This window comes from Haemorhous mexicanus, chromosome 5 (genome assembly GCF_027477595.1).
Source record: "Haemorhous mexicanus isolate bHaeMex1 chromosome 5, bHaeMex1.pri, whole genome shotgun sequence".
In the NCBI taxonomy this organism is placed as follows: Eukaryota; Metazoa; Chordata; class Aves; order Passeriformes; family Fringillidae; genus Haemorhous; species Haemorhous mexicanus.
In genome coordinates, this window is record NC_082345.1 from 68,472,850 (window position 1) to 68,499,510 (window position 26,661).

Sequence of the window (26,661 nt, forward strand, 5' to 3'; positions counted from 1 at the left end):
ATTAACATTCCAAGCACTTGATTTAAGCTTTGAAAATAATCTAGGGCCCAATAGAGAGGCATAAATGTATTTTTGAAGTCTATCTCTGTATTTCCCCGTTTTTCAGTAAATAGCAGCCACCAGCTCCTGCTCCCTGTTGGTGACATAAGGACACGCCTAGTGCATGGCAGACTGAGCTATTGTTTCCACTTCCAGTGGTACTTTCTGGCGAAGGTGAGGCAGTCTTGTGCCTCTCTTTGCCAACTGGAAAAGAAAAGGCAAAGAGGATCTATTAGCTAGCAAACCCACAGGCTTCAGTAGTTTACTGATTTACAGCAGCTGCAAAACAAATTCTGTAAAATTTTAGTACAATCCAGTTCCCACAAATAGCTGAGGGCAGCTTTTGTTTCCAGCAAACTTCTGAGACTTTTGTGATTAGAGCTATGAAGGCAGTAAGCACAAATCACAATCAATTATGTTTTATTAATGTTTTTTTAATACATGCCACAGCCCAGTAATCATGGAGCTGTTCAACAATGTTGATCTAAAGTCAGCTAATAGCAGGATGTAATTTGTGGCCGTCTCTGCTCACTTACAAAACACTTGCTCCGTTAATTGTGATTTCACACTCCACTGACTGCTGCTGCCTGGAGGTAACATTCATGTGATGGAAGAGTTACCAGCCTGGGCTCTGGGGGGTGGAGGAGGGAAGGATCATTTCAACAGAGGCTACTGTTGTTAAATTTTTAATCCTTTTATATTAAAAAAAAAAAGGAAAGAAAACAACTAAACATCAAAAAGCTACAACCCACTGCTAAATAGGTCTTCCTTTAAAACCTGAACGTTCTTTCCATGTTTTGATCCCTTTCTATTGCTTCGTGTTGTTACCAGGAACATGACAAAACAAGTGGCCAGTAGGTGAAACCCTGCCTGGGTAATCAGGCACGGACCTTGACCTCATATTGTAGATGCTGGGCAAACCCAAAAAAGGAGCACATCTTTTCATTAGCAATATTTTCATGCCTTTGGGGGTCCCAGAGACAACTGGTGTCTTCCTTAACCAGAATAGGCAGGCAATTCTCCTGCAGGAGGTCAGAAGTGCCTAAAATGTTGCCTTATGATAGTGAGCAAGTGAAGCAGCTGGAATCTCACCACTGAATGGTTGGTCAGTGGTGATGAGACAAGAGTTCAGCCCTGCACAGGCAAGGCAGCAGCTCCTGCTCCAAGTGCTTGCAGTGAATGTGTCAGAGGGAGAGCTATTGCCTCCATCAAATGAGAAGAACCATCTTAACCCAGAAAATTTCCAGCTGGGTGTTTGGTATGGCTGTGGCAAACTGGGAGATAGAGCTCAGACTAGACAGGGATGGGAGCACCAGCCTGGGAAGGTTTTTATTTGGCTCATCAATAGATTGGGGCAGGGAGAAGGAACCACAGAGGGAACTTTGCCTGCTGCTAGCCATCACCTCCACTATTCCAGTTTCTCCCATCCTGAGCAGGGACGTGGAGACCTCCAAGGCAGGTTTGAGTGCTGCTACTTGGGGGTCCAAGCCAGGATTGGGTCCCATCAGAGCAGGCTGGGTGGCAGCAGGAGTCACCACACATGCAGCCAGAGAGGAAAAAGGGTGCACACTGCTGCCCTGAGTCTGGTGTGACTCTGAGGCTGCCTGAGCTGCCAGCCAAAGCCTCAGCAGGAGCAATAGTATCAAAGGACTCTCTGCCTTCCACATATGCAGAGACTCAGCCATATTTTCTGTATTGCCAAAATGTGGGGGAAACATCTTGGCACAATAGCAAGAGTGAAATCTGGCAGCTCGCTCTGGAGGGAGCCAAGAATGCCCAGGCAGAGCTCCTCAGCTGGAACACAGGTTCAGGGGAGATCCAGCCTCAAGGAAAACCCTGCAGGCACTGCAGAGAGCTGAGAAGTGATTAGGGGCACAAAGCAGCAAGATCTCTGTGTGGGCTGAAAAAAATAGATGGTTAAGAATCAATTAAGAGGGAAAGGTTAAATACGTGTCTGAAGAGTAAATGCATGGATACTCCTTGGGGGGCTATACTTTGGATGGTGTTAACTTCACTTAGCTAAGCCTCACTTGCATTAAGCACAAGTGTTAAAGCTTCTCTTAGCTAAATATTTCATCCCCAGGACATGACACTGAAAACATCGTGGTTTACTCTGGTCAAGACTGCTCCTCACTGGTGCCGTCACCTCTCTCACCCAACATTTGACATTGCTGACCTTAGTCTGGTGCTGGTGCTCCCACACCACCTAGGAGGAATAATTGCAGTGACATCCACAGGTCACAGAAGCCAGCTGCTCCTTTGTCCCCAAAGGCTTTATACTCCCATTTTTTCCTTTTCCATGCCTTTCTGGGATCACAGGTGAAGGCTGAGACTAAAGTAAACTAACACACAATCAATAAGCACACAGCACTTGCCTGTTCATTGCAGTCACTGCTGGTGGGCTTTCAGCTGTCACCAGGGCCTGGAAGAAATGAGCAGATGGACAAAAAGCAGTAGGATTCATCTGAGTCCAAAGAAGACAGAAGGGAAGATGGTGGGACTTTCAAAGGTCTAACCCTGCATTACATCAAGATCATTACACCACAAATTGTCCAGATGGCACAGAGCCTCGGGCTCACGGCTGGACTTCTCAGTGCACTTGAAAGTATTCATTGTCAGAGGAGGGAGAAACTCCAGTGATTTAGGAGCCTGCATGGCCTGACCCAGAGCTCTGCCTCTGGTGCTCTGCTCATTGTAACTCCCTCTCCTGAAACCAAACTTACTTTGGAAGAACTCAGACAGTGCCAAATGCTCCCATGTATTTTAACAAATAACAAAGACTCGTATTTCCACACCATATTAATGTCTGGCAATCTTCAGGGGCTCCTTGTTCTTCACCAGGCTAAATTAATACCTTTAATTCTAATCTATAGAGTTATTTAGTATCTGGAAACTTAAAGAGTAACACGTCAAAGACATCTGTTTTCCCGTGTGATTAATATTTTAAATCCTTTTTTTCTGAAGCAGGATATCATAGATCTCTGAGGAGAGGGCTGGGCATCTGCTCTGTGTTGACATTGTAGAGAACATAAAGCATCAGATGTTGATGCTAACACAGTGCAAATAGTAACACAGTGTTCTGAATTTTTCTTCTTGTTCTAAAGCAACAGAGTAGAAGTTTTTATTTTAAGACTGGTGATTTACTCCTGCTCTGATGTATTATCTCTTGTTTTATAAGTCTTTATACTGAAATTTCCCCTAAATTTTTAGGGCTTTTCATATTCTTTTACAATATACTATACTTGTATGGTTTGTAGCCTCATGCTGCTGCTGGTGCTAATTGCAATAATTAATGTTTTTCATGTACAGGTTTTCAAGATGAAATGAAATTCACAAAAGTACCTAATTGTAAAGCCATTTTTATCATATTTCACAAGGCAAGAAAAAAAATCTGAGATGTAACAACCAATAATTGAAATTTAAAGCACTTTGATTAATTTTCAGCAAATTTATATGTCAGTACCTGATTAACATTTCATGAAGGAAATTCTCCATTTCCATAGAACAAATTTACTTGTTTTCTCCACCTCACCACATGTTCTGCAACTTTTCCCTGGTTTGTTTGTTTCTTTGTTTTCTTTTATGTCCTGATTTAAGCTACCAGATTTCAGCCAGCCAAAATCAGGGTGTGAGCAATTTGTGTGCTTGGCACAGGTCTGTCACTGAAAGCTTTGGGTCACTTAATGAATATTTCTCTCTTCCGGAGGTGACGACATCTCTAATTATAATTGGCAAGGAGACCCAAGCTTGTCTGTCACTTCTTTCTGATTAAATAAGATGTTATTTTTCAGTGCAGTTCTCATCAGGTATTAAGGTCAAGCTCTGCCAGGGCACATATAAATGTGATAAATGTGTTGGATGATCTGTGCCACTATGCAAGTTATTCATGATCTCTGAGAGAAAGAAATCTTGGCATTCAGCTTCTTGTGTCACTCTTGAAACACACACTGGAATTTTGAGCTGAAATTTGAATTGTTTTAGAAATTTGCTTCCCTAAGATGAAATTTGTAGGGCACAGCAAAGGCTCTGGGAGAGTTACTTCTCTGATGGGTTACCTTGGAGAAGGATCTATTGATGAAACTATTAGCTTCAATATTTGTAAAATGCCACAAGAGCACAGGTGTGGTGGGAACCTCCTCAGTGACCTTACACTGGGCATGGTTCTCCTCCAGAGAAAGTTTACAAAGGACAGCAGGTGATTCCGAGCTGGCATATGGCTGCAGGCACCACAGTAACACATTATAGTTCTGAATAATGCAATATAAATCCTCAACTGCCAAGGGGGAGCCACCCACAATAAAGCTAAACATAATCTTCTCCAGCACCCACGTCAGCTCTTGTTGCATCCTTTGTCAGGAAGCTGCATAAACAGATGAGCCCTGCAAAACACTGCGAGGGGGAGCAAATGTGGGGAAATTTAGGATATAGCAAGCACATGGTAGGGAGGAGAGGAAACCTCTCCAGTTTTAGCTCTGTCATGTAGATTGCCCTATTCATTAGTTAATGGGATGGAAAAATAGCTAGGCAATCTGAAGTGCCTCAGCTCTGTAAGGCTTCCCATTCCATCCTTATGACTGGAAGATTGCAAAATGCATGGCTGCTGGATGCTGATGGCCAGTACCAAGCACTGGTGCTGGTATGATGGAAGGCATGGACAAAATTGCCACTGATGTATGAGCAATAATGTTTGATTTATAAGTCATCTGGCTAAATGAAAGATTCAACTGCAATTCTCTTTGAAGTTTGACACCTACAAGACAAATAGGCTGAAAATGCTTAGTCTGTTAAGAATTCATCTCTGACCCAAGAGCACAGGTGAACCTGCTCCATGAGCTGCAGACAGAAGCCTGCAGAGTACCAGAGCTGAATGTGAATATAGCCCTGGAAGACAGATTTAGTTTTGGAGATGATATCAGTGGGATACTGAATGCAGAAACCCCAAACCTCTTTCTCATTTCAGTTACTTTCACGGAAACAAGAATGTGCCCATTCTTAGTAAATAAGCAAACTTAGACCAAGAAATAGTAAATTTGTGCAATCAACTTTTCACACACAGAGAAATAGTCCACCAAAGCTGATGATTCAGACCCAGAGGCGAGTGGATTTCCAGTGGGAGCAGCACAGCTGCTATTGTACTCAAGTGAGTTGCTTTCAGTAAGGGATGTGCTGAGTGTCCCCCAAGGGCAGATGTAGCTTTCCCCTGTGGGCTTCTTGTGGTGGAAAGAGAAGGGGCTCTGGAGTGCCAAATGAAGATGTTTCACAGACTGAGTGCTTCTGGCTCTAGTTCAGACAGAGCAATGCTGGCAGAAACCCTCTGATGCAGATATGGAAACTTTTCTCCTTCAGCCTGTTTATTTTCCTGTTGATATTTACATTGCTTCTACACCCAGACTCTGCTTCTATTTCCACCAGAGATCCAAAGGCTATAGGGCAGGAATGCAGTACTAACAGAACACCTAGAACAACAAAACCCTGCCTGTAGCTGACATTAAAACTTTAAATATAAACAAAAAATAAAAGAATTTCCACTTGATCAGCAAGCACTTCTTTTTGAAATATCCCAGAAACATGCTTTTAGCAGAAGACAGCTCTGCAAAAGCCAATAGGAGTGGTCAGTATAGTGGAATCACTTCAGGAAGGATATGATCACTGGTATCTTCACCATGTTTAAGAGGAGAAATATGGGCTGTATCAGCCTGGAGTAGGTACCAAATGTTTGTATATATAGTCCTGAGTTACACAAGCTGCAGAGAAAGCATGTGGGAGGTGCACACCACAGAGAACAGGAGATGAACTGAGCTGCAAGCCCATCTCTGCGATCTGCTTTAAAATAGTCTCCATCCCACCAAGATTTCTGTTCAGTGTCACCATATTGATGCTGCTCACTGACCACCCAAATGTGCCTCACAGCTTCCTCCAGGAGTCCCACCCGGGAGAAACCCTGCAGGCACCCATCCCTCACAACCCAAAGGGGAAACCTCCCCTGACAAATCAGCCTTTGCATGAACACCTTCACTCTGAACCTCTGCTCAGCATCCTTGGTGCCCAGCAGGACACTGCAATGCCACTACATGGACAGCAGTGCACAGGCTGCCAAGTCTGGTGAAGGAGAGAAGCACATTTTATACCACAAGCTGTGGGGTTTTTTACTGTCTCCCATTTATAAAGAGAGGAACTGAGCACATAAAATAGGATGTTTTTCCTGGGAAGCAGGGCTCTGCATCACTGGTGTCACCCTGCAGTCTCAAAGCCCCCATGACAAGCTCAGAACCCCACAGGCCCTGGGGAGGGTAAGACAATCAGTGCAGGTGGGTGGCCCCCACCCACGGACACCCCCTTACCAAGCTGTGTGTCCCCAGATAGAGCAGGGCTGTGGGGATCAGTCACCTGCATTCTCCAACCTGAATGGGGTTCCCACCACCTCCTCCTTTCACATCCCTGGATGCCTTCAGACCAGTGCTGTCAATACGAAATGGCAAAGAAAAATCAGAGAAATGGTCATTCCCAATCCTCACCTAGTCAGATTGTGCCTTGGGTTCTGCAGGGACTGATCCCTTGCTGTGCCATCACTGATCCCAGTTTCCCTCAGCAATACCACCGTAACAAGCAGAAGTGACAGAACACAGAAATCCTTTGCATTCTTTGCTGAGGAAATCAGTTGTCCATGTGCAATGTTGAAATATTTTTCAGTACCTCTCTATCCTTTCTGGCTGATGAATCAGAGATTCACACATTCCTGAGACAAAGAGGAGATGCAAGGTGAAAGGTGATTCCATTTACAGAAATCAGCACCTATAAAGGACTCAAGGGAATGAGAGCATCCTCCCTGCTGTAGCTCTAGGTATGTCCCAGGGTGGTTTTAGAAAACCTTCTAGAGGGCCCCATTTTAAATCCTTTTCTTGGGGAAATTCAGTTGTTCCTGGTCGTGTTGAAGAGCTGTTGAAAGCAGATTGGTTTAATATGACCTTATAAAAGATCACATAAAAGCCAGAGGGAGCAATAGGACACAAGGGAGGGTTATTGTTAAGGTATCAGAGGAGCACTGGGAAAGATCAAAGTTTGATTCTTGGCTGTGCTGATGACCTTAGGTAAATCACTCAAGAACAAGCTTGGGAGAACTTGGTTAGGGAGTTTTTCAGACTCAGTGCCTCAGTGGGAACCAGGGGGTTCAGGGCACAGGTGACCTTTCCAAATTTTAATAGTGAGTGTGAGTGCCGAGCAAATCAAAATCTGAATTTAGTGTCTTCTGAGAATCTTAATTCATCTCTCTTTGTCTCTTTTTCTCCCAAGTGCGAAACAGGGAAAACAAATATTTTGCCACTGTTATAAAGCTAAATGTAGGAAGGTTTTACTGAGATGCACTGGCAACAGAAGCCACAGAGGTAAATAAGATGGATATTGCATTAAAAAAATCCCAAGTCCTGTTTCTATCTAAACAGTGGATTGGTGATGAAAACAATGGAACTGAATTATTAACCATACAGCCATTTTTGTGACAAATGTCACCTTTTTGTCTGATAATGACTTCCAATGGGATAGTACCACCATTTTATAGCCCTCCATACAGTTCAATAATGTTTGGGTAAATTAGAGCACTAAGTCTGATACAGAAAGTACTGCTGAATACAGTCAACATTACCAGAAAATATATTTTCTGGATCTGTTTAATAATCCACAGGTGATAAACAATCTAGCTTACTTAAAGATCATCTAGGGATGAGGGAGCCTTTTTTCCATTGACATTTCTGAATGGAAAATTCTGCTGAGACAGTCTGCAGCTCAGACTGTTCAGATAGCAGAGGGAGACCTTTAACAGTGCATCTGACCCATTACTGATTTATGAGAGAACAATGTTGGAATAAATATGAACAAAAAACTATCCTTTCACTCAATTTGGTACAGCAATGTTGAAATTGTACTAGGATAAACAACTGCCTTGCAATAAGCATGCTCATTCATTATTCAGTGTTAAATCTTAATTGTTGCTGATTTCAATTTCTTTGTGCTAAGTGTTTCTAAATTATAAATAACCCTGCAACTCTAATAGTATATACTCTGTTAAGGAAAAGGTAAGTACAGAAATGAATTATTAAAGTGTTCTGCTTAACTATTGCCACGCAATTCATCTCAGGATTGGGAGATCAAGGCAGCCACTTTGATAAATTTGAAGAGATATTGATAAGGAGTCTATGGACAAGTCGTGCATCTATGTTGCATAAACAGACTTTGCATAAGTATATTTATTTACAAAATTGTTACATTGCAATCTTCATTCTGAGGTTTGATTTTTCTCCTTTTCAGGTCATTGGCAACCTGTCCTGACCTTAGTGAGAGTAAAATCATATCCTAGTACACACATCACTGCTGTGCTCTCCCTTTGATCTGAGCCCTGAGCTGCGATTAACATTAAAGAGAGAAAGTCCAGCCATAAGCATTTTCATGCCCTGAGCAAGCATCAAACATGAGACTCCTTCTTGTCATGTCTCTTATTCTCCTCTTTCATGTCTCTCTTACTTATTTATGTATTTACCTTAATTTTCTTAGAAGAGTTTTGTTTGCCTCAGGGAGGGATGGTTGTGTGATTAAGGCATCTCACATCCTTGTGTCTCCTTTTGCCTTTTCTAATTCTTTCTTTCTCTTCTTTAGAGGTCCAGAGGAAAGACTTGTTGGCTTGTTCTTCACTGGCTTGTTGGACAGCACTTCATATCTGGCAATGGATCAGAAGGACTGAAGAGCATTTTTGCTCCCACCAATGTTTCTTAGAGCTGCTAAAACAGGACCAATGAAGATGTTCACCAGACTCCAAGTCCTTGCGCTAGCTTTATTTTCCAAAGGAGTTTTCCTTTCCCTAAGTGACCACAGCTTTGTCAGAAAGGAAATTAAGATAGAAGGAGACCTGGTCTTGGGGGGCTTATTCCCAATCAAGGAAAAAGGCACTGGGATAGAAGAATGTGGGAGAATCAATGAAGACCGAGGCATCCAGCGCTTGGAGGCCATGCTGTTTGCAATTGATGAAATCAACAAAGACAACTACTTGCTGCCGGGAATTAAGCTTGGAGTTCACATCTTGGACACGTGTTCCAGGGATACATATGCCTTAGAACAGTCTTTGGAGTTCGTCAGGGCATCTTTGACTAAAGTGGATGAAACAGAGTATATGTGCCCTGACGGCTCGTATGCCATCCAGGAGAATTTGCCACTGCTGATTGCAGGAGTCATAGGTGGTTCCTACAGCAGCGTCTCCATACAGGTGAGTCCCAGCAGCCCCACCAGGTGAGAACTGTTTATCTGCAGTTCCACTGAGAGAACCACTGCTTATGTAAGTTTGCCAATAAAGCAAGACTTAGCTTGATCACTTTACCCTAGAGGTCAAGCTAGCATATGATTTTTACTGAATTTACATTAGTTTAATTCACTCTTTAAAATACTTACTGCACTTCAAACCTCCAGCAGCTGTCCACTTCTTCTAGTTATGGTGTATCCTGAAGGCACCTGGCGTTTCCAAAAGTTTTAGTATTTATTTTGAACTTTCATTTGATGACACTTTCTACAGCTCTAAGTGCAGATATTTGTTCACATCAGTCATAAATGATACAACCTGTGTGTCTGAATACATGTGTTCCTGCCATGCTGCATGTTCATAACATTTGTCATTTTAACAACAAATAGTTAAAATTAAAAAATAAATCCTTGTCTTTCTTCTAGTCACTAGTGAGGTTTCTCAAGGCTCAGTACTGGGGCCAGAGCTGTTTAATATCTTTATCAATGACCTGGGTGAGGAGATCAGGTGTCCTCTCAGTCAGTTTGCAGATGACACTCATCTGGGCAGGAGTGCTGATTTGCTGGAGAGTAGGAAGACTCTGCAGACTGAATCAATGGACTGAGGTCAATGGTATGAGGTTCAATAAGGCCAAATACAGGTCCTGCTCTTGGGTCACAACAACCCTCTGCAGGACAACAGGCTGGGGGAAGAGTGGCTAGAAAGTGGACCAGCAGAAAAGGACCTGGGGGTGCTGGCTGACTGTGGCTGAACATGAGCCAGGTGTGCCCAGGTGGCCAAGAAACCACTGGAATCCTGGCTTGTATCAATAATAGTGTGTCCAGCAGGACCAGGGCAGTGACCTCTGTACTGGGGACTGGTGAGGCCACACCTCACATCCTGTGCCCAGTTCTGGGCCACTCACTGCAACACTGAGGTGCTGGAGCATGTCCAGAGAAAGGCAACAGAGATGGTGAAGAGTCTACAGAGAAAGATAGTGAAGAGTCTCCTCCTGAAGGAACTGGGGGTGTTTAGCCTGGAGGAGGCTCGGAGGGGACCTTATATCTACAAATACCTGAAAGGAAGTTGTAGCCAGATGAGGGGTGCCCTCTTCTCCCCAGGTTGAGAGAAAATGGCTTCAAGCTGCACTACGTGAGGTTCAGGCTGGACATCAGGAAGAACTTCTTCACAGGAAGGGTTGTTAAGCGTTGGAACAGATTCCCCAGGGAGGGAGGTGATGGAGTCACCATCCCTGAATATATTAAAGAAATTACTGGATGTGGGTCTCAGTGCCAAGGTCTGGCTGACATGGGGGTGATCGGTCAAAGGTTGGACCCTGTGATCTTTTCTGGAGATATCTTTCTCTGGAGATATTTTCCAACCTAAATGATTCTGTGATTCTGTGCTCACATTATTTTGGGTCAAATAAAAGAAGCCAGTTCACATGACTCATAATCACTAGTGGGTGCTGTCTTAAGCCCAGACTGACATAGACTAAAACCCTGCATCTGGTATTTCTTCATGGTCAGCTGCAGGTTTCCAAAGGCACAAAGACTTGACAGGATGGTTTTTCAGACTCAGTGTGGGACCTTTCTCCAGGCTGAGCACAAACCTTAATGGCTGCACCAGTGTCAACAGCAATAAGAGTTCTTGTGTACTGCACACTATCCCAGCAGTGACAGAAAGCCCACAGAACCTCATTTGCCTGTTTCATAAATAGGGCAAGAGTTCATCCACTGTTCGTTTCAATCAGAATTTCTCTGGGGAGCTGGTTGCTGCTCCTGAGAAGGCATTAAATCCCATCAGTTGGGAGCATGGTCAGATCCCATAGGACATGCACGAGCACAGAAAAATTTAAAGAAATTGTGGTTTATTTTCTTTTGTATTCCAGTGTGTAAGTCATCTGTGTATTCATAGTAGGGCATACAAGGGCAAATCCTTGCCCATACTGCAGGAGAACAGTTTCTGCAGGGCAGAAGCTCAGCCATCTCTTGTAGCAGAGATGGCTGAGGTTCTGTCCTTTTGTGGACCAGCTAGCAGACCAGGAATGTATCCTTCACCAGTTATGTGGGTCTGATCACATGGAGCACAAAGAACAAGTAAGTTTCAGGCTGAAAAAGAGATATCTGAAGGGGGGAAATGATAGCTACAGAACCTTGGGCAGCACAAACTGTTAAGGAAATAAATGTTCATTGTCTCTTCCAATCACACAAAGAATACATCAAATGAAACCAGCAAATGGTAGGTTGTTGTGGATGCTAAAAGCTGAATGAGTTCCAGAAGTGACTAGAAAGAAAAAGAAGAAATTCTGTGAGATGCCTCCTTTGGTTCAGCAGTTCCCAGAGCTACAACTTTCTGAAGGCTGGCAAAATATTTTGAAGCATCAAATGACTGCCCTTTCCCACTGGTGGAGGAGTGGGAGATTTTTTGCTGTACCTTTGGTTTGTGGTCAGTGTGTTTCTCAGTCCAGCTCAAGTTCAAGTGTGTCCAAAGGACATGAAGATATAAGGTAGTCTGAAAGACATATCTATAAAAGTAGTTACAGCAGAGGAGGGTATTTTGTTCCCTCCCAGAAATCCAGAGGGAGACAGATCACATTTCTAAAGTACTCTCTGGCCTCTGTGGCCTCTTGCACTTGATTGGATGCAGCACACATCAAATATACATTATATATATATAGATATAGATATAAATGTGTGTATATAGATGAGTGTATATAGATGTTTCATAGTCCAAAATCTTATTTTTGGAGCAGCTGTCCAATGGAAATTGGAAGCCCTAATTAGAGATTTTCTCAATCAGTACATGTAAAAAATGGTAATATAGCTGTATGAAAATCTGTATGTCATCCACTTTTCCAAACCTAAAGAGGATGATGGAACAATACTTATAGTTGATATTACTCTATGATCTTCCCTAGACTTGTCAATAGTTTTTCAAATGTGAGATCTTTCTTAACACAGCTCTTCAGAAAAACAGTTTCACAAATCATTCAACTTGTCATCAAGCATCTTCCATTTTTTCTTTGAGAAAAAGATATTCTGTTGTTTATTTTCTCTTTACATGGATTGTGTTGGCCTTCCTTCAGTCTCACTTTTCTAGCTTTCCTCTAGATTTCACACTACCTAAAAAAAGATGTAATTAAGCCTAGAAAAGACATAATTAAGCCATTCACTCCTGTTGCCATCCTGTTAAGATAGTCAGTCTCAAGTTCTCTTTCAAAAGAAAATCCCTGTCAAGAATAATAGACATTGCAGACTCAAGCCTGAAATTGTAAAGACTTTCAAGCACTGCAGGCAAGCATTTTGGTGCCATACCAATTTCAGAGCCAGTCACCTGGACAGAGTAGCTCCAGTAACAACAGGAATCACACCACTGCTGAAAGTCAAAATATTTCACCAGGCTGTGTGTGCAAGGCTCAGCACTCCCTTTCCCTGAGTTTTCAAGCAGCATCCAGGGTGCTGGATGCTTCCAGATGTAGCCCTGGCAAGCACAAGCATTTTTCTTTTGCTGAGAGCGGTAAACACCATAAAGTCCACAGTGCAGTTTCTTAGCCTTAAAATAAAACATGCTGAGTTCTTCAGACAGAAATTATTTCTGGCTTTTTTTTTCCCCTCCTGTGAATTTGTCTTTATATTTCAATATTTTTTCTTCCCCTCCCTTCGCCCTCCCTCTCCTGCTTTTTTCTGGACAGCTGTCTGCCAAATCACTTCATGATGCTCCTGCTGTCAGATTTGTACTTCTTTCATTACCCCTCCACTAAGGAAAAAAAGATTTTGCTGGTAAATCAGCAATGAACACCTTCCCCACTGAGTCAGTATGTGAGATAGGCACTTTTTGCAGAGACTAAAAACAACAAGAGACTGCAGAATGCTTAATTATTTTCTGGTCAGACTAGGCTATTATCGTTAATGATGATCTGGATAATTAGTTTTTAGATGTTGTGTTTAAATTAGCAGTGAGCCCAATCTGCACAGCATTTGATTCTTCAAAACTCAAGCCAGGATTCTTAGTCAATGGAAAAGCTCATGTTTAAAAAAAAAAATTTAAAAAGCTGTTTTCATGAAATAAAATTCTGACTTGAGTTGAATCTAGCATCAGGAAGTGAAGAATTCAAAATTTGGAGAGTTTTCTTTTTGGCTCATGGCTTCTCATCTGAGCCAGGTTATTCATTCTTTCTTAGTTTACAACAGAAATTTCAAACATATTTTCCTTGGAAATATTGACACAGTAAAGATAATAAGAAAAAGAGGCAGCATTCATTTGCAGAGGAGCACCTGCATAGCCAATCCCAATTCCATGTTTGTGGTACTTAGGTCAGCTCTTTTCAGGAATGGGCACGTGGAAGCAAGGATACTTTTATTCAAGTGCTGGATTTGTTCTTCCCTGTTTCTGAAAAATGGATTCTTCTTCTGAAAATGAAGACTAGGCTCCATTCCCTGCAGTCAGCTCTTAGAAAAATCAAAGCATTCCTTTAGGCTGGCTGGATTTTTAATGTCTATGTATATTATATTGACATGGATGTAAAGATGGCTGACTGGCTGTCACCTGGCTGTCAACCCACAAGACTTCCAGATCACGACCATGAAAGTTATTTCCAATTTAGAGCCTCATCCAGAAAAAATGGCAGAGCAGAAACCAGTGCCCTGCTGTCTTCTCTTCAGTTCCTTGCTGTGTCTCAATAAACTGTAACAAAACCACTGCAGCAGGTTTAACGGTGCATTACTGCTAGCACAAAAGCTAAAGCCACTCCTAAGTGAGTGACCATCTGGCATGAAATTCAAAATATGTACTCATTTACTGGCAATCTTTTCCTGGCTGTCATTTCTCCTTAGCCACAAAAGTCTGCCAAGGGCTCATGGAGCCTGAAAGTTAATCACCTCCATTTCCTTCCTCCAAGAATAAACCATTTTTCAACCAGAGTCTTAACAATAGCTTCTGACTTCCATCACCACTGAAAATAGTGTAAAATCCTTAAATGAACCAAAAAATAAACAAAACATAACAGATAGGGCTCTGTCCCACGGTGCATGGACCCCACAGGGATGTGGGCAGGATACATGCAGGGGGTTGCAGAGGTGTGCCAGGCCACACAAGCCATTTGTGCTGTGCACTGACAGCTTCTGGTGATTTTGTGCTTGTGAAAGTAAGCCAGATCCTTATTAAAAAATCCATTCTGTGAGATGGACCACCTACCACCTGCATTTAAGCTACACATGCACTTGCCAGCTTCCATGTGTCTCCTTTAAACTCTCTCCTGTTTTATCTCTGTTCTTTCCCTCTTTCCACCACCCCTCAGCCAGACCCTTGCTGTTTGTTCCTCTCTTTGTGTCTATTCCACATTTAGAACCTGAGCAGCCACTAGGCTGAGATTTTCAAATGCCCAAAGAACACTGGGCATTTCTTTCCCAGAGATTTCAAAGGAATATGGATACCTCCCTCTGGTTTCTCTGAAAATCCCACAGTAACTGATTACTTTGTAGTCATTTTGATTTGGTTTTGGGATATAATTTTTATTTCTTAAGTGTGTGCATTTTGTCCTTTTGCTAAGGGGAAGCTGTAGGACTTTACAGGGATAGATGAGTAACCACTGAGATCACAGGTAAGAAGAAAGGAGCTCTACCATACAATGAGAGAATCAGAATTGTTGAGGTTGGAAAAGACTTCTAAGATCATTAAGTGGGACCTTTAACCCAGTACTGCCAAGCCCACCATGAAGCCACGTTCCCAAGTGCCACATCTACATTTTGTGAATACTTCCAGAGCTGGTGAATCCATCACATCCCTGGGCATCCTGTTCCAATGCCTGACCACCAATTTGGTGAAGAAATTTTTCTTAGTATCTAATCTAATCCTCCCCTTGCTCAACTTGAGACCCTTTCCTTTTGTCCTATCACTTGTTACATGGGAAAAGAGACCAACCCCCACCTGCTGCAATCTCCTTCCAGGGAGTTGTAGAGAGCAATAAAGTGTTCCAAGTGGGAAAGGATGTCACTTCAAGAGAAAGTGGCCAAACATAAGAACTAGCTAGGGTCACCTAGACATCCTCTATACTTATTCTACCCTTTCTGAGTAGGCCTTACTCTACACTCATTCTACCCCTTCTGACTGGGATTTACTCATCAGTTAACAAGTCCCAAATTACCATATTTATCACTGATAGCTCTTTTAACTCCAGAAGCAATTCCATGTTCCTTTAGAACCAACAGCCCCAGTTTTAGTACCTTTTCTGATCCTGTGTAAATGGGACATGAGTCACAGGCAGGTTTATGAAGTCTCAGGGAAGAGTTGCACTCTAATGCAAAGTGAGGTCTTGTGCACAGGTCCTTTTTCAGGGTGCAGGTTTGGTGCTCACCTTTCTTCTCTGCAACAGTAATGCTGTGTGGAGGCAGAGTGCATATGTGACAGCTCACTGTGCCATCCCCTGCAGGAAAAAAGAAAAAAAGATTTCCAAACAATTCCTTCAAAACACAACATTTCTCTGCATGCCCTCCGTGGTTTACTTTTTATTGCACAGGACAAACACAAATATAAAAATAAATTCCCAAGTCCTGTGCAGAAATCCTAGCTGTTATTCTGACAGTATTCCTTATTTCTGATGTTCATTTTGCAGATGAAGTTATTTCACAGTTCAAACACTGCTTCTCTCTGTGTGGCAGCTACTGAGTCCACTGCAAACATTTAGCTATATTTTTCCCAGCTTCATTGATCCTCATTTTCAGGAGAAGAGCGAGGTTAAAAATAAAGTTTCCTTCACCCCTCTTCCCACTAACAAAAAATGCCAGACATTTTTAGTTGTTTGATAGTGAATTATCTTTTCCTGATTTACCTTTTGGAAGCAATTTTGTTAAGGAGCAATACCTACAAAGTAGGAAACAGGCTTCTTAATACCAAAGAGTGAGAAACCTGGTGGAAACCACTGCTTCAGTCCTGCAATGCACCAAAGATTCCACAGGAGAACAAGCCTGGCTGGGACTCCTAAATAACCTCACTGCATCTGGTTGAGTTCCTTACCACTGACCTTTAATGATTTAAAGAACTGGGATATTGGCATTCCCAGTTCCAAGCACTGACCTTCTGGGGTCAGTGCTTGGAGTTCTGCTGAAGCCAAATTGGTGCTTTTTGCTGCAGGTCATGACACAGCTCCTGTGCAGTCACTGCCTTCATTAGTGCTTATTATGATATCCCAGAGATGGCACCCTTAGTTTAAAAATGGGCTAGGGAGGGATGATGTTCCAGGCTGGTAAAGGTTTTTCAGTTCTGAAAGCAGTGAGGCCCTTAAGGTCCTCATTTCTCTTTGAAAACAAATTAGTTTGGAGTAAATTTTTTCTTGGGTGCAAGGTGAGCAGCTGCATTTTCATCACTGAACTCTCCCTCTCCCAAATACTCCCAGATTATGTGAGTATACCAGAAGTGTCCAAACTGAGTCACTCTGGGTCACACTGTCCCCAGGTAGGAGGCTACTAAATCCCAAGAGAGGAGGGGAAATTATGGTGGGGCCCAGCTTTTCAGTATTTTTCATATTTATTGCCAGTGATACAGTCTGGCAGCTCACTGCCAGCTGGGCTGTATCATAGTCAGTACATAGATGGAAATAAATATTTCTGTTTATTCTATTCTCATTGGACCACATCTATAATATTACCTCTAACTTTGGCTCCCTTGGTAAAAGGATGATTCAATAAATACAAATATAATAATGGGGAGGAGAATCAGGAGCACAAACCCTACAAGAAGAAATTTAGGGAACTGCACGTGTTTAGCCTGGAGAAGGTTTGATGGGAAACTAATATCAGCTTTTCAGTATGTACAGGTTTGTTCTCAGGAACACAAAATAAATGTCTTTATCAATGTGATGCAGGACCAGAGGATAGAAGAAAATACTTATAAATTGAAAAAGAGGAGATTTTAACCTGACAAAAAATGTACATTCCAGTAGTTGAGACCATGGGGAGACTGCACAGGCCAGTGGAGACCGTTGGCTAGAGAGGTGCCTCATTTAGTCTCTACCTTAGGTTTCTGTCTGCCACCTACCACACACCCACATCCCAGCCCATTCAGAACCAATGTTTCTTTCCTGCCTTTCTAAAATAGTTCTTTCTGCCAAACCTTTGATACATTTTTATATTTAAGAAACAAAACAAAACAAAACAAAAATCAGGATAAAACCCCTCTATTATATACTGCTACAAATGCTTTAGATGCAGTTTGACTTCCAGCTGCCCAAATAAAAACAAAAAGCCAACAAGGTAGATTACCATCATTTAGGAACTGGATAAAGCATACACTAGCTGCAGTCCATGTTTTTTCAAAGCAAGAGCTCAGGCCCTGTGTTATAGCAATGAAATTAAGAAAAACCTTGGGACCTGGCTTTGCCATGGTCTTACTGTGGGAATCTGGACTTGCAACTTATTCCCAGAAATAGAAAGATTTTCTCGGGAGACCAAAGGCAACAAAAGAATCTTCATTAGGACAGATTGCAGCTCAGAGAGACAGAAATTTGCCCAGTTTCTCAGTAGAGAAAAAACTGCTTTACCTTAATGTTATTCTGTTCCACAGCCTAATTTATTGTCTGTTCAGAGTAGCTCTTCCCTGTCTCAAAGGAGCTCTGTGAAATTAGATTCATTAAGCCATGTTAAGTGCCATGGGACTCTCGCATGGTTAAATTTCAGAAGGGCAGAGAGCACTGTAATCTAACAAGGGGCCTCCTCTGTCCAACAAATGTGAAATACACACTTGTGAGTTGTGGTAAAAACACCCTACTTGTTCTAACACTTATGAGATTTATCTTCCCTTCTTTTCTCCAAAATATTTCCTGTGTTTTCCAGTTCCATACATATTCAAAAAAATCCATGCAATTATCTCAGGGCCATTAAAAAGGGAAATTTTTAACAAAAACATCAGAATAAATCCTACTGCCAGCAAAAATAAAAATTTTATGAAGGCTAAAGTAGGTGTTCTGTGAGATTCAATAAATCATAAGATAGATCAAGGTTATGAGACATAGAGGTGTTACCTATCTGTCCCCATTGACCAGCAGGATACTTGAGTGGCCACAAATACACCCAGAAACCAGGTTCATGTGTTTGATAACTGTATCTAATTCATGGCTCCTTGCATGTGGTTGTTATGAAGCCATCTTCAGTGTTTTAAACAAGATTGGCAATATCCCACAAGCATTTATCCTGTCCCTGCAGCTCAGAGAAGCAGAAGTGACAGATGTAGAGAGGGAGAGGGACACTGTTCCCCCCTGGCACTGCCACAGCCTCTCCATTTGCAGGATTTGCTGGTGCCAGTGTCTCCCTGTGGCTGGCACTGGACTTACTGCCATGCTCAAGTTGGGCAACAAATCACCCACCAAATCACCATCCCAGCAGCTGAGTGAGAGCCAGGTTTGCCTGGGGAGTGGGCACCTGACCACAGGATAGTGGCTGCACTAATAAGCCCAGCAGCACAAGAGCAAATAAAGGTTTCCCATCCCTCTGAATGCAGACTCCATCTACATGCTTTATTCACAGCAAGCTCTGCTAAGTGGCTGGTTCAGTTTGCAGATGCAGAACATCCAGACTTATCTTCAAAGCTATCTGCAAAACCCACCAGTTTTGACAGTGAAAAAAACCTGGCTACTATTGCTGCTTAAGTGCCAACATATGGATTTCAGGCACTAATTGCATGCACCACGGCTTGATTAAATTGCTCCCTGGAGCTTTGCCAGAATAAATTATTTCACTGAGCAAAAGCTGGATCTGCACTGCAATTTTGAAGCTGTTCCACACAAGCCAAGGCAGCATGGAGCTACACTGGAGGTGTGCCTCAGGTGGTTCAATCTCAGGGCACTTAACTCTGGTTTACGTCCCACTGTCCTCTACTACCCTGAGCAGGCATAGTCTTAGATATCAGCTCTTCTGCAGAACCTGCTAGATCCTGTTAGTCTCTTAACCAGGATAATATTTTCATGATCAAATGCTCAGATCAGCATGAAAATGGATGGGAAAAGGGACTGCTCTGAAATCAATTGCATCAGCTAAGTGCCTTAGACTTGAGCTTTTTTGAAAAATTAGTCCCTAATATCACAATGTTACAATATTCCAGAAAATCCCCACTTGAGAATTTCAAGAAGAGTGTCCTGATCTGAATTAATAACAGATACAGCTTCACTGAACTCCATGAGCAGTACTAGCTCTCAGGGATGATTGGGTCACTATTCTTTATGATTAATCAGACTTCTGTGTATTTTTTTAATTTTTAGTCCTTGAAAAATCTACCATCTGGACAGCTTTGTAATGAAGAGCTTTACAGCAAACAGCTGTAAACGCATGAAAACTTTCTTCTCCCAGAGCACAGGAAGAAGAATTGCAGGTGTTTGCAGGGACCCTGGAAGTATAGTGGCCTCCAAGGCTGAGGGCCCCTATGTAAACTGAAAGAGCAGTTCTATGGATGCTTTTGCTGCTTTGACTAAAAAAAAAAAAAAATTAAATTTAAAAAAGACACAAACAGAAAGAAAAAAGAAACCACACTAACTACAAAGCTGCTGTAGTTGTTAGAAGCATCTTTCTGTGAGTTGAAGGCTTGTCAACTCACCGACCAGCATTACCTGAGCTCCTGAAAATGGACTTCTTCTTCAGCCAATTTGTGGGGGGAAATGCAGAATGGTATGTGTGCATATCTTCATTATGGTTTAGCACAAATGAAATAGCTCCTGCTAGAATAAACTGGGACAAGAATAGCAATTCCAGCCCACACAGTTCTGCAGGAAATGTTCCAGAATAGCTACATGGAGTACATTCTTATTACCAAATCGGAGTGCTCTTGAGAGAGCACATGTGAACCAAACCATGTGGATATATGGGCACGTAATCAAAGTTGCAAAGCCACAGGGACTTAACAATGCTCAAAGCATCCATTGTACCTTGGTGACAGAACAAGCCTCTGTGCCCATCCTGTTGCTTTAAAGCTGTTCATTTCCATCACCAGATGCAAATTAAATCCCACACTTCCAGTATAAGGCGGTTTAATGACTGTTACCATCCAGCAGGGAGGTTGAGAACACAACAGCTGCTTTCTGAGGGACAGTAACTCGTTCAGCACTTCCCAGCCTTGTGCCTGTACCCACTGGCAAAACTGCAGTCTCAGCTAAAACCCAGGATACTCCTTCCAAGCACTGTAGGAAAGGTTTTGTTTTGGCTTACACTAAAATAAACCACTACCACTGGGTTTTTTTTTGTGAAAGCAAATCTCAACTCAAGAGCTACAACTGAGATGCCAGGACACCTGGTCTTTCCTGGTGTTCCAGAAGGACAGGAGGATAAGAACTTCCTGAAGTCCTCAGTTCCATGTGGCCCAGAGGTTGTGAAAGTCCCTGTACATATACTGCTCACAGCAGAGTCTGGCCCAGAGGAGATTATACCAGTTTACAAGGGCACTTGTTCAGTGTCTGCATCACAGAAAAGACAGAATCTAAATCTATAAAATCCTAAGTCATACAGGTTGCTGAAAAGCAATAAAATTCTTCTGTTTGGTTTTTGGGCTTTTTTTCACCAGACTGTCTAATTTGCTACTGATGTCTGAGCCTTCAAAATTTGCCTCTTCTACAACATTTTTTTCAAAACAGTCCTTTGCCTTTGAATTCTTACAGACAATCTGTGGTCAAAGAAACATCTGGGGAAGATTAAAAAAAATTAAAGGATTGGGCAATTTTTAATAAGTTCCCCTTGGGAATCTCAAGTACACTACTGCAGAAATCTCAAGCACATTGCTGCTTTTCAAATGGTTTAGTCAGGCTGTACTCTAAGATTAGCTTCAAATTTTATTTACTGGACAGAACTTCCAGTCACCAATCTTCTCTTTGTCATTTAAGAAACTAAAATACGAAAAAATTGCCATAACCTTTCCTCATTTCTTTCCAGATGTGATCAAGAGTTGCCCTTCTGCGAGAGCAGCAGAGTAGATTTGGAAATATTTAAGTATCAGACATAGCCAAATATGAAAAAAAGAAAAAGAAAAAGCAGGACTTTGGACCACATAAATCAAACTGGAAGGACAAATAGAGATTATTAAAAATTTTCATTTTTTATTAAAAACTGTAGGTTAACATGACATTAGCTCAGTTGGGCAGGGCATGGTGCTTATAATTCCAAGGTCATGGGTTTAGTTCCCACAAGGCCCGTTCACGTACAAGTTGGATTCAATGATCCTTGAGGGTGTCTTCCAAATAAGACCATTCTATGATTCTGTGAGTCTGTGATTCTGTGATTCTGTGAAATTGTGAAACACTTGAAGAGTACTAGCATGCAACAAATGTGCCATCTCAGCTGGTCTGCAGCCAGAACATCTCAGAAAAAAAGTTTAAATGAGTAAAAAATAGGAGAGGTGGGGACTTATCTTGAGTAAGTGAGATTAGAAAGTTCTGCAAGAGGCCTGTATATTTGTGATATTTGAACAAAACAGAAACTTATGTCTTCTTAGTGCATTTGGTCATCACACGTAATGAATCTTGAAGAAGATGAATCCCACTATGAACAGCAAAGGCATGCAAATCCCCAGGCCTTAGTAAGGAACACGGTCTGAAACTGAAATATAGTGTCCATTTGTGTCTAATTATCTGTTGTTTAAACAGGCTGAGTTTCATGAAAATAAAGGTCCATTACCGTCCCAGCAGGACCCGGGGAATTAACTGGGCAGCAGAACAGGTTTTGTGCATATGCTCAGTGTAATGCTCTCCCTGGAGTTTGTTATTAACATCCTCTATCAACACCCTCAATCTGTGATCGTCAGAACATCTCTCATTAAAAAAACACTGTCAGTGCCTTTCCCTAAATATTTCTGCTCCACTTTATAAATACCCCTCTTTAATAACCTGTGCACCCTGCTTTGTCTCTAGGTGGCAAATTTGCTCAGACTCTTCCAGATCCCCCAGATAAGCTACGCCTCCACCAGTGCCAAGCTGAGCGACAAATCCCGCTACGATTACTTCGCGCGGACGGTGCCCCCAGACTTCTACCAAGCCAAAGCCATGGCTGAAATCTTGAGGTTCTTCAACTGGACTTACGTGTCCACGGTGGCTTCCGAGGGAGACTACGGCGAGACGGGCATCGAGGCCTTCGAGCAGGAAGCTCGCCTGCGCAACATCTGCATCGCCACCTCCGAGAAGGTGGGCCGGTCCAACATCAGGAAGTCCTACGACGGCGTGATCAGGGAGCTGCTCCAGAAGCCCAACGCCAGGGTGGTGGTGCTCTTCATGAGAGGTGATGACTCCCGGGAGCTGATTGCGGCCGCCAACCGCTTCAACGTGTCCTTCACCTGGATTGCCAGCGACGGCTGGGGAGCGCAGGAGAGCATCGTCAAGGGCAACGAGCACATCGCGTCCGGGGCCATCACCTTGGAGCTCGCTTCCCACCCGGTTAAAGAGTTTGACAGGTACTTCCAAAGTCTCAGCCCTTACAACAACAGGCGCAACCCCTGGTTCAAGGACTTCTGGGAGCAAAAATTCCAGTGTAACCTGCAGAACCGGAAGCCGCACAGAAAGGCTTGTGAAAAGCACTTCACCATCAACAGCTCCAACTACGAGCAAGAATCCAAGATCATGTTTGTTGTGAATGCTGTGTATGCCATGGCTCATGCCTTGCATAAAATGCAGAGGACTCTCTGCCCAAACACCACCAAACTCTGTGATGCCATGAAGCATCTGGATGGCAGGAAGCTGTACAAAGATTATCTTCTGAAAGTAAACTTTACAGGTAATACCTCCTCTTTTGGTACCTAGAGAATGTAATTAAGCACTGTAATTAAGGAAATGTTCATCAGTCATGGTAACAGCCAGCCAAATTCCTGGTAGCAGCTATTTACACAGTTTAGATCAGGATAGTACACAGGCAAGGTCACTCCTGTCACAAGGCAGAAAGGGGAAGGAAGAAGAGCTTCATGAGAACCCTATAAAAAACAGGTTGATGCTCATCCTGCTTCCAACAGAAGGAAGAGGTGAAGGTGGTAACAGCTGGTCTTGGCAATGTTGCACTCCATCCTCTAAAATTCCACACACCAACACCCATTTCATTCACAGCCAGTTTGGGCATGTCTGAAAGCCAATGGTCCTTCCACCACCTGCTACACCAGGCAGCCGCCTGCTAATCCCATGCCAAGACTTGGCCTTCTGTCCCTCGCTTTGCCACGAATTTACATAATTGCTGGACCATGGCCAATGTCCTTGCAACAGGAGAGTAATAACTCCTGTCATAGAACCAGATGTATATAAACTATTTAAATATATGGGGTGGTGCCATTACCTGTGTTACAGAACTAGAGGCTTAATGGCAAAATATAAAAAAGCTACATTAAACACCTGCAGGAGATGGGGAGGAGGGTGGTCATTCTGGAATGATATAAGCAAACTTCATGGGGGAATGGCTGCATAGCAAATGGCATCTCTGTGGTTTTGCCACCACATAAGGCTGAGTTTAGCTTTTTTAATACTATGCCATAACAATATTACACCTCAGCAAAGCTAAATAGATCTACAGAGGAAAGAAGTAAAGTGTAGAACATTCTGTCTTTTTGTTTCTTCATGTCTGAGTTTCTTCTGAAGCATCTAGGTTGAGCTTGGATTTCTATGTATTATGAAACTGGTACTCTCAACTGCCTGAGTTGATAGTAAGGAACCATCATGCTGTGCTTTGAGAGCTGGCTCCAAGAGGAATTGAAGGATAAACATGTAGGATTGCAGCATGCTCAATCCCAAGAGAACTTCAGTAATTCTACAATGCTAGTAACACTGAAAGCTACATAAAACTGACAAATTGGAGCTTGAACTTTCCCCTCCTTTAGAGATGTTCTCAGCCTTTGGACCCAGATCACCTCTAGATATTACCAACCACATCCCTGGTGCTTCTCTAACTCCCAGTGGGGTGCAGCTGTTGTAGCCAAGTACTCAATTCAGAATGAAACAAACTTCTTGGGTTTAGACCTCTAGAAATTAAGAATAATCCTTTCTCCTTCCCCTCCTCACAGCACTTACAACATAGAAGTTCTTTTCTCGCTTGTCTGCACTTGTCCTCGAGATACTTGAATGTCTTTAAATTGTTGAAATCAATTGGTTTTAGGAGGACAGCACTTCATGGGAGCTGATTCCTGGCATGCTGATCAGGAGGAAAGGCAGTGGTGTGCTTCTGTCCCTGCCAGGGAAATACTTCACAACTGTAATGACCACCTGAAGGAGTAGGCACTTCAATCTTTTAAACTTCAATTATTTTGAAGATTTTTCTGACACTATAGGTATTTATATGATCTTAAATGAAAACACTATTGAGTCCAGTCTTAAGACTAAGGAACTTTTGTTCAAATATAGGATTCTCAAAAATTTTTCTAACATGCAGATATTTTTAAGCACCCAAGCATTTTTCCACTCAACATCTAGATATAAAGTCAAAATAACCCTGATTTTCTTTCACCAAAATCTCAGGAAAATTTTTATTTATCTAGAGCCAGGAAAATTAGCTTTAATTTTGACTGAAATATCTTTTATTTTTTTATGAATTAGGAGTTGAAGCTCTTGAAGCTGGAAAAAAAAATTGAAGTCTGAAATTTTTCAGTTTTGAAAACAGAAAACTCTCTTTTGAACCAAATTAATTATATTAAAAATCAGCATGGAAATCTTTGAAACTCTGAAGAGCTTTATTTTCCATTAATTTTCATTTCCAATTTAAAACATTAAGAAACCTGTCAAGTTCTTTTCCAATGGCTTTGTTCCATATACATTTTTTAACAGCTTACAACATTATTTGCTCATCTCCTTTCTTTCTTATTAGCTCTTCCATTATAATGTGAATCCCTGTTTTAATATAAGTTATTTTTTAGGCAGCTGAGCGATTTTTATGTAGTGAGTTATTAAGCAAGTTTTCCATCCCTTCCTCCTTTCAGAAGCGTGTGAAGAATTAATACATCTGTGAGATATTAATACATATAAGTCTTGTCATTGATTTCTATGGGACCAAGAATTATTCTTTGCTCTTTCCTGGCTGAAGAAAATCTTTGTGTGTGTTGTTAATGCAATGTGAGGACCTTGTTGCAATGTACACTTGATCAATGATGCTGTCATTTTTCCACCTCCAAACCTGAGTATTGTATTTGCGGGGTGCCCCAATGAAGGAAGGAATGATGAATCTGACTCCATGTTGTCAGAAGTCTAATTTATTATTTTATGATGCCATATTATATTAAAGAATGCTATACTAAACTATACAAAAGAATACAGAAAGGACACTCACAGAATGACAAAAAGCTAATAATTAAAACTCCTGGCTCTTTCCAGAGTCCTGACACAGCTTGGCTCTGATTGGCCAAAGAGTGAGAACAACTCACAGCAGAATCCAATGAAACAATCACCTGTGGGTAAACAATCTCCAAACACATTCCAGATGTGAGCACAACACAGGAGAAGCAAATGAGATAAGAATTGTTTCCCTTTTCTCTGAGGCTTCTCAGCTTCCCAGGAGAAAAATCCTGAGCAAAGGGATTGTTCCAGAGAATGTGAATGCCACACCTGAGAGTGTTTTCCCAGCACAGAGGGTGGCATGGAGGTTACCAGTCCAGCAGCTACACTGCAACCAAGTCAGGCTGTGGATGTTCTCTCTTCTCTAGCCTGGGTAGCAATCCAGACCCACCACAAGGAAGCAGGCAAGAAGCAGAACAGTGATAACCATATTTGCAGACACACAAGCAGCTATTTAAGCATTGCCTCCTCTGCTAAAAAAGGCAGGGCTCCACATAAGCCCTGAAAGCATAGAAATCAAGCAAAGAAATGGTGGAAGAAACCAAGAAAATGGCCCTGAATGTCTTGTCCCAGTTTACTGGAACATGAATTTCACACACACCAGTCTGAGTAAACGATCAGGTGTGTTCCTGTGACTGGTGTGGGACGGAGTAATTTTAGACATTTACCCTTCACACTCAAATTAGTTTTGATTAATCTTTGGTTGTAGTTAATGGAGGGAATCAGCACTTACAGAGTGTGCTCCAGCCCATGTGAGGTATGATTTGCCCCTGCATCTCTTGCTGCTGACTACAGATGGAGTATGGAGTGATTAAGGTTTATTTTCGCTTTGCCATTTAGCTGAAAGCCTGAAGTGAGACTCCCAGGAACAGCAATAATGTGATTTGCAAGGAAATACTCAGGGACCAGCTAACAGCAGGGTGGTTGCAGGGGACTGGCAGATTTGTGCATCCTTGTGCTGCCACTGCTGCTGACATGCTGTGTGACAGGTAATTTCACTAATATCTCTGGGTTCCTACTTATTTCTCCTTTTTCATTAAATCGAAATAACTCCACAGAACTGCAGTGTGGGATGAAGACAGGGTGAGATTTCACTCCT

General features: G+C 42.2%; 1 protein-coding gene across 1 annotated transcript in view; it reads left to right on the top strand.

Annotated features, from left to right (window-relative positions):
- The window catches only part of GRM3 (glutamate metabotropic receptor 3), a 103,031-nt gene that overhangs the window by 48,578 nt on the left and 27,792 nt on the right, over positions 1 to 26,661 (top strand). Inside the window, exons 3-4 of the mRNA XM_059847459.1 lie at positions 8,686 to 9,289; positions 22,179 to 23,034. Of these exons, the coding sequence (XP_059703442.1) occupies positions 8,792 to 9,289; positions 22,179 to 23,034 (1,354 nt within the window). The 5' untranslated portion in view covers positions 8,686 to 8,791. The remainder of the gene's footprint in view (positions 1 to 8,685; positions 9,290 to 22,178; positions 23,035 to 26,661) is intronic.